At 36.3% G+C, this 14623-nt stretch overlaps 1 protein-coding gene across 4 annotated transcripts in view; it reads left to right on the top strand.

Moving 5' to 3' along the window:
• SEH1L (SEH1 like nucleoporin) overlaps positions 1-14623 on the top strand; it is a 32153-nt gene that overhangs the window by 8314 nt on the left and 9216 nt on the right. For 3 of the 4 annotated variants that reach the window (XR_005027148.2, XM_036897242.2, XM_036897243.2), the window contains exons 3-5: positions 788-934; positions 4608-4819; positions 12377-12475. Coding sequence is in view for 3 of the 4 variants with exons in the window: in XM_036897242.2 (XP_036753137.1) it covers positions 788-934; positions 4608-4819; positions 12377-12475 (458 nt within the window). In the remaining variant the exon portion in view is untranslated. The remainder of the gene's footprint in view (positions 1-787; positions 935-4607; positions 4820-12376; positions 12476-14623) is intronic. The other variant, XM_057504022.1, reaches the window with a different exon arrangement.

Genomic DNA, 14623 nt, shown 5'->3' with positions numbered 1-14623 from the left:
CATTTATATGCAAATTTTTTTTTCAATAAATATATTGGAAAATTTTTTGGAGATTTGTTAAAAATTTGAAAAAAAGTTTCCTTTTTCTAGCTTGCTTTATTGTAAATACAGTATATAATACAGATAGGAAATATGTGTTGATCAACTGTTAAGTTATTGGTAAGGCTTCTGGTCAACAATAGGTTATTAGTAGTGCAGTTTTGGGGGAGTTAAAATTTAATGTATAGATTTTTGACTGCACATCGGTCAGTGCCCCTAATCCCATGTTGTTCATTGGTGAACTGTAAAATGTTAGAACTTGATTCCTGAGGGACTTTAATCCTAAATATAGAATATTTTCTAAAAGTTGAAGTTCTATGACTATGGATTCCACAGATATTGAAAGGATGGGGGAATATTGTGAGCACTACAGTTCATTTGACTCTTAGATGAAATGGAGAAATTTGTTAAAAGATGCAATATGCCACAGCTCACTCAAGAAGAAATAGACAACCTGCAGACACTGCTATTTTAAAAATTGGACTTGTAGTTAGACACCTTCTTGCAAAGAAAACTGCAGCCCAGATGGCTTCATCAGTGTTTGAATTGTTCCAAATACTTCAATAAAAAAAAATACCAAAAAAAAAATGGTTAAAGTTCTAGAATTGAACTTTTTTATTAGATGTTAAGTAGATCAGTTTCCTCCTCTTACTGAAAACTAAAAATACCTCTATTCTATTTCCTCAGGTAAAACCTTAAATGTGTGAAATTATGAGTAAACTTAATTTTTTTTTTTTAAACTCCTCAGACACATAGTGGATCTGTGTGGCGTGTGACATGGGCCCATCCTGAATTTGGACAGGTTTTGGCTTCCTGTTCTTTTGACCGAACAGCTGCTGTATGGGAAGAAATAGTAGGAGAATCAAATGATAAACTTCGAGGACAGAGTCATTGGGTGAGACATTTGTTAGTTTTGAGGGAGTTTGGGGGGTGATGTGTGGGTGGGTGGTGCATGAGTATCCAAAGAGCATTCATCAGTCTTTCCAAGAACATTTCAGGCACTTGGTAAGATGTTAGCACTCCCCCTCTATGTTTGCCAGTTTCTTTTTCGATGTTTTTCTCCTACTTGTTTATTTAACTTTGTTGTGGGCATGGAATGGTACTCAGGAGCACTGGTGGCATTGTTTGATTGTAAATTTTATGAATCCAAAGTATTTGCTTTGTCAAAGTGTACCCTTTAAAATCCTTAAAAAAATTTTTTTTTCTCTTTTGCAGTTACCTTTGCTTTCTTACAGAATATACTATGCTTTATCTGCCTCTACTTTAAGTCTAGCTCTTCTCTGATCAGATGTTTGAATTTAGGCAAGAACATAATTTGTGTGTTGTTCAGGTTCCTCCTGTATAAAATGTGAGAGAATTGAACTAGATTATCTTTAAGACTCATTCCAGTGTTTTTTTTTTCCCCTATTTTTCTTAATAGATAATCAGGCACAAGGCATAAAATTCAAAAGGTACAAACAAGTGTATATAGTGAGAGCTTCCTCCTCTTTTCTGGCCATACAATTTCCTCCCTAGAGGCAACCACTATTACAGATTTTTAGTGTGTACTGGATGTATTCCATGCCTTTCCAAGGACATAAATACAATGTTTTCTTCTCTATTCCTGCAAGTCTTCCCCATCTCCACACTAATGCTTGCATGCTGTCAGTACTGTTCTTTTTTGCTGCTACATTTTTCTTATTGTAGTAAAATATACATAATATTTATCTTAACTATTTGTAAGTGGACAATTCAGTGGCATTAATTACATTCATAGTGCTGGGTACCTATCACCAATATATACCAATATATCATCTATACCAAAACTTTTCATCATTCCCCATATAAACTGCATACCATGAAATAGTACCTTCACTTCCCCCTCCACCAGCCCATTAACCTCCATCTACTTTCTGTCTCTATGAATTTGACTACTCCAGGTACCTGATATAAGTGGAATCATACAATATTTGTCCTTTTATGTCTGTTTTATTTCACTAAGCAAAATGTTTTCAAGGTCTATTCACATTTTAGCATACATCCACTTCTTTCTTCTTATAACCAAATAGTACTGCATTGTGTGTATGTGCCACATTTTGTTTATCCATTCATCTGTGGATGGACAATTGGGTTGTTTCCACCTTAGCCATTGTAAATAATGCTACTCTGAGCACTGGTGTATAGACAACTCTTTGAGACCTTGCATTCAACTTTTTTAGATATACTAGGAGTGGAATTGCTAGGTCTTTTGGTAGTTCTATGTTTAAACTGTTTTCCAGAGTGGCTGCACCATTTTACATTCCTACCAGCAGTACATGAAGGTTCTAATTTCTCCACATTATCACGAATGTTTGTTACTTAACTTTATCAATAGTGGCTATCCTAGTGGATGTGAAGTGGTAGCTCCTTATAGTTTTGACTTGCAGTCCCTTATGGTTAATAACATTGCACATCATTTTATATGCTAATTGGTCATTTGTATATCTTCTTGTGATATTATGACTTACAACATATATATATGTATTTCTCATATATTTGGTCTTCATCCACAGTTTCTGACTCACAGCTCCTGAAACTCTAGGAATTTCTTAAGTGTTGAGCATGATAAAGTTCTCTTATGTTACCTTATGTTAATGAGGTGACTTTGGTAAGCACCAAAGGATGGGGGCTGGTTGCCAGTGGAGTCAACCATGAGATTAGAGGGATGGAACTTTAGTCCTACTCCCCAACCTCCAGGGAAGGACTGGAGGTTGAATCAGTCGCCAGGGGCCAGTGAGTTAATAAGCCATGCCTATGTAATGACACCTCCAGGAAAACCTAAAAGGATGGGATTCAGAGAGCTTCCAGTTTGGTGAACCTGTGGAGATCTGGGGAGAGTGGCTAGCCTGGAGAGGACATAAAAGCTTCTTGCTTTTTTCCCATTCCTTGCCCTATGTATCTCTCCCATCTGGCTGTTCTTGAATGATTGCCTTTTATAATAAATTGGTACTCTGGAAAGTAAAATTTTTCTCTGAGTTCTATGAGCAGCTCCAGCCAATTAATCAATTCTGAGTAGGGGATCTTGGGAACTGAGTATAAGCCACCAGTTAGTGAGAAGCACAGGTCTGAAGTGGGGGTTGGGATGGTGGTCTTATAAGAGTAAACACTTAAACCTGTGGAATCTGATGCTGTGTCCAGGTAGTGTCAGAATTGAGTTAAATTTTTCTCTAATACTTTGCTGGTGACTGAGAATTGTTTGTTGGTATGGGGGATTTTCCCTCCCCTGCTGCAAAATTGGAATTATTACCAGAACCCTTTTACTTCTTTAGGGGAATGTCTATTTAAGTTCTTCGCTCATTATTTTTAATTGGGTTTTTTCTTTTTGTTGAATTGTAGGAGTTCTTTATACATTCTGGATATTGATCTTTTATTGGATAAATGATTTGCAAATATTTTCTCCCATTCTGTGAGTCTCCTTTTCATTCTCTTGATAGTGTCCTTTCATGCACAAATTCATGAAATCCAGTTTATTTTTTTCTTTTGTTCCCTGTGTTTTTGGTGTCAGTTACAAAATCATTGCCAAGTTCAATGTCATGAAGACTTTCCCCAAAGTTTTCTTTTAAGAGTATTATACTTTTAGTGCTTACATTTAGGTCTTTGAATCATTTTGAGTTAATTTTTGCATATGGTATAAGGTAAGTGTCCAATTTCATTCTTTTGCTTATCGATACCCAGTTTTCCCAGAACCTTTTATTGAAAAGACTGTCCTTACCCCACTGAATGGTCTTGGTACTCTCGTTGAAAATCTGCTGACCATATACGGAGAGTGCTCTTTTCTATTCCATTGGTCTATAATTCTTTCCTTATGCCAACACCATTCTGTTTTAATTACTGTAGGTTTGTAGCTTGCCTGCTGTTCATATTGTTTTACATTTTTTTTTATGATGGGAGGGGTTGATCTTTTTACACTCTACACTAGGGTCTGCTTAAGGGGAGGAGAGAAGGGAAGTTTGTAAAGTAGAGGGATTTTTCTAGCAGTAAGTTGAATGCTATGTTGGAATTCTGTAATTATCACAGTGCCAGCTTTGTACCATTCTATTGGTCTCCACTAAACACCTTCTTATAAAAAGTGGATAGTGGTGGTTCAAGTAGGATTTACTGACATTTATGCCTAGGCAAAGAAGTTGCATACCTTCCATTTCACTGTTAAGCATCTCAATTCATTTAATTTATTGCTTGAAGCATACTTTGCATGACAGAATTATGTATATGAAAATGCTCGGATTTAGTGGTTTAGTGACCAGTCTGCTCAAGAGAGAGTACTTATGTACTTTAATAAAGTTAGACTTTCTAAGGTTGACTTTATTCTGTCTTAAAGAGAGTAATTAATTATAGGTTGCTAATTTGTTACTATTGGCCAGCTGTGTATGTGGTATTTTTGTCAAGTGCTTTGGAGGAAATTGAGGCCTAGGCATGTTGTAAATAGCTTATTCAAGGTTATACACCTAATAAATGGCAGAGTTCTATGTGGTTTCAGAACCTATGTATTTTGCACACTACAAATCTTTCTTTATGTATATAATTTATAATGTTAAATTTCTCTTTTTCAGGTTAAGAGGACAACTCTAGTGGATAGCAGAACATCCGTTACTGATGTGAAATTTGCTCCTAAGCATATGGGTCTTATGTTAGCAACCTGTTCAGCAGATGGTATAGTAAGAATATATGAGGCACCAGATGTCATGAATCTCAGCCAGTGGTCTCTGCAGCATGAGATCTCGTGTAAGCTAAGCTGTAGTTGCATTTCTTGGAACCCGTCAAGGTAAGCTTATACAGCAAACCTCTGGTAACATAATCCTGGTAAAAATGGTAATTTTTAAGCTAAGCATTTGATGGTTTTGTTACTTAAAACCGTTTAAGTTGTCATACTCGCTATTTAAAAAAATATATATATTATGTAAAATAAAAATTCTCCTTTCTCCACCCTGTCATGTCTCTTGCTCCCCTATTTCCTTACCCAACAGAAGGAGCCAACCATTGTAAATATTTTGGTGTGCACCTTCTTGGCTTTTTCCATTAATATCCAAATAAATACTTAATGCATTATAATAATGCATAAATGTATGCAAGTAAATATAATGCATAAATATATGCAAATATACAAATATGCTGTCACATGCAGGTAGACACAAAACACACAGACATGCATAGACATATGTTTTCCTTCCTTGCAATTTGCCTTTCATACTTAAAAATAACATTGTGGGCATTTTCCTGTGTATTAGTATATCTACTCCTACTTTATTCCTTTACCTGATGTATAGAGTGGGACTTAGTACTATGCCATAGTTGCTTTTATTAAACTTTTTTTTTTGATATCGTTAATGTACAATTACTTGAATGATATTATGGTTACTAGACTCCCCCTATTATCAAGTTCCCCCCACATACCCCATTACAGTCACTGTCCATCAGCATAGTAAGATGCTATAGAATCATTACTTGTCTTCTCTGTATATACTGCCTTTCCCATGTCTCCCCCCCCCACTACGTTATGTGTGCTAATCGTAATGCCCCTTTTTCCCCTTATCCCTCCCTTCCCACCTATCCTTCCCAGTCCCTTTCCCTTTCCCTTTGGTAACTGTTAGTCCATTCTTGGATTCTGTGAGTCTGCTGCTGTTTTGTTCCTTCAGTTTTTTCTTTGTTCTTATACTCTACAGATGAGTGAAATCATTTGATAAAAACTATTTTTTAAAAAGAATGGTGAATCACTTGGTAAAGAAAAGAATTCAAATAGTCTAGAGGAGTGTACAATGAAAAACAAAAGTTCCCCTATCCCCTAAAAACAAATACTGTTAATAGTTCTGTTTTTAGGTTTTATTTATAGTAATCACTACTATATTTTTAAACAATTTACTTATACCTCTGGTTCTTGCTTCGTTACCTTTACTTTACCTTTGTTATCTGTACTCTCTCTATGAGGGATGAATTTAGCACATTTACAAAGCTTTCCACTTCTGAAGGTATGACTAGTTAGATACCTTATTTGCAGAAATGTTGATAATTGTTCTAGTTATAATGGTGATTATAATTTCGAGTGATATATTTCTCTACTTAGTGATTTATCAACTTTTATAGACTATACGTGGACTCATAGCTCTTTTAAAAAAAATTAGCTTATTTTGCTTTTACCTCACGTCTACCCCTCCATTTCCTAATATTTTGTTATATTGCTTATATACTGGTGAGATTTACAACATTTATATTTACATTCTGTAAACATTTAATATATATGTATATTTTGTCTTTTGACTACAAGTTGACTGTAAACATTAAGTAGCAAGGAAATTTACAGTATTAGATTATGTGAATATTCATTATAGATGCAAATGCAAGCTTTTTCTTGAAAATTGTTATTCATGCAGAATAATCTGGTGTCAACTTCTGATGTGCTTTTTTTTTTCATGATTGCTTCTTGGTTACACTTAGCTCTCACATTTTCATATCACGTGTTGTCTAGATTTATTGTCATTTTGGTGGCACAGCTCTTAGCTCTTAATTTTCTCCCATACTAGATGGATGGCAACGTCTTTGAATTTTAGCATACCTGAAAATATCTTAATTTTAACTCACCTTAATTGTAGTTTGGCTAGTTTTAATTAGAGTTCTAAGTTCAAAATGTAAGAATATCAAAGATACTATTTCTTGCATCTTTTTAACTTCAGGTGTTAATGAGAAGCCTGAGGTTAGTCTGATGTGGTTCTTTTGTAGGTGGCCTGTTCTTTTTGGAAGTTTTTAGCATTTTGTCTTACTACTTTGAGCTCTGTTGCAAGTACATTCTCTTAGTTTGTGTTTTGTCATTTTGACACACTGATGACTTTTCATAGTAAACAGGTTCTGAATTTTAATGTAGCCATATTTATCACTTTCCTTTATTGTTATAGTGCTTTTTCGTGTCTTATTTGAGAAATTCTTCCCCACATTGAGTTTGTCATGTGTATTCTGGAATCACATTTAGGTCATAAAACCTCTTGGAATTAAATGCTTTGTATGATTTGAGATAATAGAATTCTAAAATTTAACCAGAATTTTTCTAGGTGTTTTTTCTTTTAAAACATCTTTATTAGGGAAAATTTCAGATACACCAAAACTAGTAACAGAAGTATAATACATAGATGTCACATGTCCCTCACTCAGCTAAAATATCTTAAAGCTCTCCTTGTTTAATCTGTATGTCTTCCCTCCCAGCTTCTCCCCACCCCTCAAAAAAAGAAAAACTGCATTATTTTGAAGTAAATCCAGACATATATTATTAGGTGTTGGTGTTTGAAAATTCATCCTGCTTGACCCTGAGTGGTCCCTTTCAAACTAAAGGTTATTATCTCAAATTGGGGTATCTTAGGATTCTTTGAAAATTTATCTTCTGTTTTCTCTATTCTGTCTTTTTTGGAAAACTCATCTTTTTTCTAATTAAGGTATTATTGATATACACTCTTATGAAGGTTTCACATGAAAAAACAATGTAGTTACTACATTCACCCATATTATCGTGTTCCCCCCATACCCCGTTGCAGTCTCTGCCCATCAGTGTAGTAAGATGCCACAGAGTCACTATTTGCCTTCTCTGTGCTACACTGTCTTCCCCCTGATTCCTCCCACACCTTGTTTGCCTATCATGATCCTCCTCAGTCCCCTTCTCCCTCCTTCCCCACTTGCCCTCCTCTTTGGTAACCGCTAGTCCCTTCTTGGAATCTGTGAATCTGTAGCTGTTTTGTTCCTTCAGTTTTGCTTCAGTTACACTCCACAAATGAGGGCAATCATTTGGTACTTGTCTTTCTCCGCCTGGTTTATTTCACTGAGCATAATATCCTCCAGCTCCATCCATGTTGTTGCAAAACTCATTTGTGGAAAACTCATTTTTTTATTATTCCTGGATTTATTCTCCATGTTCTTAAAATTGTTTGGAGATTTACTACTCTCTTCCAGATGTCCAACTTGTTCTCCAGGTATACATTTTGTACCATCCATAGATTTTGGGAGTTGACGGGGGGGGGGGGTGGTAATCTTTTTAATTGTTAAGTCTTTCACTGAGTTAGCTTACACTGACTGAACCATTGCTCCTTGGGGAAATACAGGATGAGGTTCCCACAAACCTTTGATCACATTTTTGTCAACTGATCAATACTTAACCCTGTTTTATGTGTATTTCTATTTAAAGACACTTTATTTAGAATATAGTTAGTTCATTAACATTGAACTCTGCCAACAGCATTAAAACTTATGCCTGAATGGAGCTTTTATCTAACATGGGTATTTTCTCCATAACGCACATCACAGCCTTCTTGCTAAGCTTAGAAACACTAAACAGCACTTCAGCATTACACTTGGGGGCCACTTAAACAGCAAAATCACCAACATAGAGCACAAATATGCAGAAAATGTGGTAGAGTGCAAAACAAACACTTGTTTTCAGTATGAGAGCTGAAACAAGAAGGCAGAGCAGGGTGGAACATGTGCATCAGGTGACTCAAAGTTTTTGTAGAGTTGCTCTAGGCATGTCTGTGAATGACCATGAAAGCCCCAAGTATTGAATTTTGGGGGTTATAAATACATTTTAGAAAGTAGGTCAATTTATAAATACAGAATCTGCAAATGATGAAGATCTGCTTTACCTATTTTCTTCAGAAGACCTGTTTGTATAGCTTGGTGTTTATCTTTCATACTCCTTGTTTTCCTTAAGTTTGTGTTAGTCTTTGCTTATCTATTTGTGTTTATGACTAAGAGACTTACAGCCAGTAGAGAAAACCGATATTAGTATTTTTCTCCTGTTAGGTGCTCTGTTAACAGCTCAGTCTTGTACTAGGGGCTTGGCTGAGTTTCATCTAAGTAGGTGGAGTGGTTTGGCAGGATTTCCTTGTGAGGAATATAGACCACTAGAAGAGAACTGGCAGGCTGGGGTACCCCCAAATCGCCAAAGTCAGGAGAACTTGACTTGCGGATGGAACACTATGTATTTTGTTTCTTGTCCCTCTCTCTGCCAGTTTTGGTATACTACTGTATTTTATTTCAGGTTCTTACAGCTCCGCTTTTATCTTCTAATCATCTCGCTAGGAACCCTCCTCAGACTTCTGTAGCTCAGAGCAGAGTCAGCTGCCAGCCATGGGGCCTTCTGATTGCAGTTCTCTAAATGAATCACTTCATGATTGCCCCATGACTCATTCCTACTCTCTGTATTTATTGGAGGTTGGAGCTTTTGGAATTTCTCCTTAATGATAGTAGTATGGGATTTGCTTTTTCCCATTACATGTTCTCTCTCTGATCTGCTGCCTGTCTGATTGTAATTCCTCCAAATTTCTTAATTTCTGATGGCACACTCTGATTTATAGCAGTCACAGTGTTTTTCTTTTATCACTTCCATGGAACCTTAGGAGAAAAGAAAGTGCAGTTAATCAGTCTACTATATTCAGTCAGGATTTGGATGATTTTTCTCACCGTTTAGTTGTGAGTCATTTTGGATAACAGTTTGAATGCAAACATCTTATTTCTGGATGTACAAATGGGATAATCCTTGATTCATATTGTTATCTGGACCTTTTACAATTTGATTTTAAAGTGATTTTTTAAAGAATTATAGTTTTAGTAGTTTTAGAATATGTTAGAATAAATATACTTTTGGTCCTTACTCAAATATTTAATACTGTTAAAAAAAAAGTTATATTTGTAGAACATTTGAAAAAGAAAGTTTTTGAGATGTAGAAATGACTGTGGAATTTACACCTCTTTGGCCAAGAATAACTATGAATAACTTGTAATTTTATTTTATTGCTGGAACACTTTGTAGTTATCTGGTATTTTTCTTATCTTAGGTAATTTGGTCTTATTATCAGAAGTTTTACTAATAAAGCTTTAGAAATAAAAAATTAAGGCTTTTTTAAAATTACCACATTCTGTTTTCAACTTAATGAGTTTGGCAGATCACATTGTCAAGGTCAAAGGTTAAGCAAGAGTGTCAGGTTCATAGAGGTATTACATAATCTGGATGTAGGAGGCAAAGGAAATCAATTTCTAGGTCCTTAGGCATCAAAGGAAAAACATTTAGCCTGGAGTTCACTTCAGCAGAGTTCATTCTCTTTTGCATATCTTTTGCCTTTTTAAAAATGAAGTTGACCACAAATGTGGCTGGAGAGGAGAATGACATGTAAGATCATACCTTGCTGAGGGGTGGCCTTTTCTACTTTTCCTCCTTCCATTGGGGTTACTGTACAAAACACTTACTTGGTCACCATAGGGTTACTTTTTATTACATAGTTAATGACTAAACCTTTCAGGAAGAAACATTTTAAGACCTGTTAAATGTCTTTTTTTTTTCAGTCTATTGAATGTATGAAACCTTTTTGTTTTGGGAACAGAGCTACTTTCTATCTCAGCCATAAGAAAATGTGGTAAAAACAACCCAGAAGGGTTGTGTCCTCAGTCACTGTTTTGAGCATTCTCAAAGACACAGCCTCCCAATGTTTCGCTGTGTGGCATATATGGCAGGATCCAGGCACAGAAGTGACATGTGACTTTTGGGTTATCGAGTTGCTTGAAGCCAGTTTTTGATTCTCTCAATTATGTGCATATTAATTTTTTTGGTATGATTAATATACAATTACATGAGCAACATTGTGGTTACTAGATTCCCCCCATTATCAAGTCCCCACCATATACCCCATTACAGTCACTGTCCATCAGCTTAGTAAGATGCTATAGAGTCACTACTTGTCTTCTCTGTGCTATACTGCCTTCCCCGTGCCCCGCCCCCCCACATTATGTGTGCTAATCATAATGCCCCTTACTCCCCTTCTCCCTCCCTTCCCACCCACCCCCGTACCCCTCCAGTCCCTTTCCCTTGGGCAACTGTTAGTCCATTCTTGGGTTCTGTGAGTCTGCCGCTGTTTCGTTCCTTCAGTTTTTGCTTTGTTCTTATGCTCCACAGTTGAGTGAAATCATTTGGTACTTGTTTTTCTCCGCTTGGCTTATTTCACTGAGCATAATACCCTATAGTTCCATCCATGTTGTTGCAAATGGTAGGATTTGTTTTCTTCTTATGGCTGAATAATATTCCATTCTGTATATGTACCACATCTTCTTTATCCATTCATCTACTGATTGATAGACACTTAGGTTGCTTCCATTTCTTGGCTATTGTAAATAGTGCTGTGATAAACATAGGGGTGCATATGTCTTTTTGAAACTGGGCTGCTGCATTCTTAGAGTAAATTCCTAGGAGTGCAATTCCTGGATCAAATGGTATTTCTATTTTTAGTTTTTTGAGGAAACTCCATACTGCTTTCCACAATGGTTGAACTAGATTCCCACCAGTAGTGTAGGAGGGTTCCCCTTTCTCTGCATCCTCACCAGCATTTCTTGTTCTTAGTCTTTTCTATATTGGCCATCCTAACTGGTGTGAGGTGACATCTCATTGTGGTTTTAATTTGCATTTCCCTGATAATTAGCGATGTGGAGCATCTTTTCATGTGCCCATTGGCCATCTCAATTTCTTCTTTGGAGAATTGTCTGTTCATATCCTCTGCCCATTTTTTAATGGGGTTATTTGCCTTTTGGATGTTGAGGTGTGTGAGCTCTTTATGTAGGTTTCCATGTTAACTCCTTGTAGGATATGTCATTTACAAATCTATTCTCCCATACTGTAGGATGCCTTTTTGTTCTGCTGATGGTGTCCTTTGCTGTACAGAAGCTTTTTAGCATGATATAGTTCCGTTTGTTCATTTTTGCTTTTGTTTCCCTTGCCCAAGGAGATGTGTTCAGGAAAAAGTTGCTCATGTTTATATTCAGGCGATTTTTGCCTATGTTTTCTTCTAAGAGTTTTATGGTTTCATGACTTACATTCAGGTCTTTGATCCATTTTGAGTTTACTTTTGTGTATGGGGTTAGACAATAATCCAGTTTCATTGTCTTGCATGTAGCCGTCCAGTTTTGCCAACGTCAGCTGTTGAAGAGCCTGTCATTTCCGCATTGTGTATCCATGGCTCCTTTTATCGTGTATCATTTGATCATATATGCTTTGATTTATATCTGGGCTCTCTAGTCTGTTCCATTGGTCTATGGGTTTGTTCTTGTGCCAGTACCAAATTGTCTTGATTACTGTGGCTTTGTAGTAGAGCTTGAAGTCAGTGTGCGTAATCATCCCCGCTTTATTCTTCCTTCTCAGGATTTCTTTGGCTATTCAGGTACTTTTGTGGTTCCATATGAATTTTAGAACTATTTGCTCTAGTTTGTTGAAGAATGCTGTTGGTATTTTGAAAGGGATTGCATTGAATCTATGTGTATATTAATTTTATAATTATGTAAAATATTTCTTACTCTTCATTTCTAGTTCCCGTGCTCATTCCCCCATGATAGCAGTAGGAAGTGATGACAGTAGTCCAAATGCAACAGCTAAGGTACAGATTTTTGAATATAATGAAAACACCAGGTTAGTACTGCTTTGGTCTTAATTGTTCCAAATTGCACTTAATTTTTAAAAATTTTATTCCTTTATTCATTAACTGAATTATGCATTATTTATTACATGTTTACTGATTTCCTGTGATATGCTAAGTTCTGTGCTCTGATAAATAAGACTGGATGATGTAGAAGAGAAGGTAATTGATTTCCCAGTATGTACCATCTTACAGGGAAAACCCGAAAAAAGTAAAAAAAAATGGTGATGAATTTTACAAACTGGGAGAATCAGTATGTTAAAAGTTTACTCCTTGGGAGAGGGGATCAAAAGGTTCACCCAAAAGAAGACCTATAGTATAAGTGGAAGTTAGCCAGACAAAGTGGGCAAAGCATTCCACATGGAGAAAACTGCATGTGATAAAGTCCATGAACAAGAGAGAGCCAGTATAGTTTTACTATCATTGGAACATAATAGGCAAAAGGGAGTGTGGTGAGAAATATGCAAGGCTTCTATCTGCAAGACCTGGTGTTCAATGTTTAGGTTTTATCTTAAGGGTTATTATGTGAAGCCATTGAAGGATTTTTGATTTGAGAAATAACAGAGTCAGTTGTAGTTTAACCCCTCCATAGGTGTATTTTGGAGACCTATATGAGTGGATTCAGGGCTCGGATAGTGTTATAATAGATGGGAGATTGTAGTGGCTTTGGAATAGAGGAGCGGCAGTGGGTATGGAAAGAAGTGGGCAATTTGAGAATAATTTAAGAAGTGGTTTCAATAGGATCTGCTGATGGATTAGTTGACAGAGGTGAAGAAGGGGACGCTATCAGAATGATTTCCAAGCTTCTGGCTTAGTAGTTCAGTGGCTAGTAGGCAGTTTCTTGGTATAAGAAACTCTGGAAATGGGATATTTAGGTAGAGTATAACTGCATATGAAGAAGAATTTAATTTTGGTCATGTTAAGATACCTGCAACCTCTACTCTGAAAACTACAAGACTCATGTGAGAAATTAAGGAAGACACGAATAAATGGAAATACATCCCATGCTCATGCATAGGGAGAATTAATATTGTCAGAATGGTGATCCTGCGCAAAGCCATCTACAGATTCAGTGCACTCCCTATCAAAATACCAACAGTATTCTTCAACAAATTAGAACAAATAGTTCTGAAATTCATATGGAACCACAAAAGACCCCGAATAGCCAAAGCAATCCTGAGAAAGAAGAACAAAGCAGGGGGATTATGCTCCCTAACTTAAAGCTCTACTACAAAGCCTTGGTAATCAAAACAATTTGGTACTGGCACAAGAACAGACACATAGATCAATGGAACAGACTAGAGAGCCCAGCTATAAACACAAGCATATATGGTCAATTAATATACAATAAAGGAGCCATGGATATACAATGTGGAAAAGACACCCTCTTCAACAACTGGTGTTGGGAAAACTGGACAGCTACATGTAAGAGAATGAAACTGGATTATTGTCTAAGTCCATACACAAAAGTAAACTCAAAATGGATCAAAGACCTGAATGTAAGTCATGAAACCATAAAACTCTTATTAGAAGAAAACAGGCAAAAATCTCTTGAATATAATCATGAACAATTTTCTTCTGAACACATCTCTTCAGGCACTACAAATAAAAAATGAACAAGTGGCACTACATCAAACTAAAAAGCTTCTGGTACAGCAAAGGACACCATCAGCAGAACAAAAAGGTACCCTACAGCATGGGAGAATATATTTGTAAATGATTTATCCAATAAGGGGTTAATATCCAAAATATATAAAGAACTCACATGCCTCAACACCCCCCAAAAAATTGTCTGATTAAAAAATGGGCAAAGGATCTGAACACTCTCCAAAGAAGAAATACAGATGGCCCACATGCACGTGAAAAGATGCTCCACATCGCTAATCATCAGAGAAGTGCAAATTAAAACCACAGTGAGATGTCACCTCACACCAGTTATGATGGTGAATTTCCAAAAGACAAGAAACAACAAATGCTGGCAAAGATGCAGAGAAATGGGAACCCTCCTACACTGTTGGTGGGAATGTAAATTGGTTAAACCATTGTGAAAAGCAATATGGAGGTTCCTCAAAAAACTAAAAATAGAAATACCATTTGACCCACGAATTCCACTCCTAGGAATTTACCTGAAGAAAACAAGA

The sequence above is a fragment of the Manis pentadactyla genome, chromosome 6 (assembly GCF_030020395.1).
Source record: "Manis pentadactyla isolate mManPen7 chromosome 6, mManPen7.hap1, whole genome shotgun sequence".
Classification (NCBI taxonomy): domain Eukaryota; kingdom Metazoa; phylum Chordata; class Mammalia; order Pholidota; family Manidae; genus Manis; species Manis pentadactyla.
Note: the sequence above shows the minus strand (reverse complement) of the source record. Positions and strands in the feature narration are given on the sequence as shown.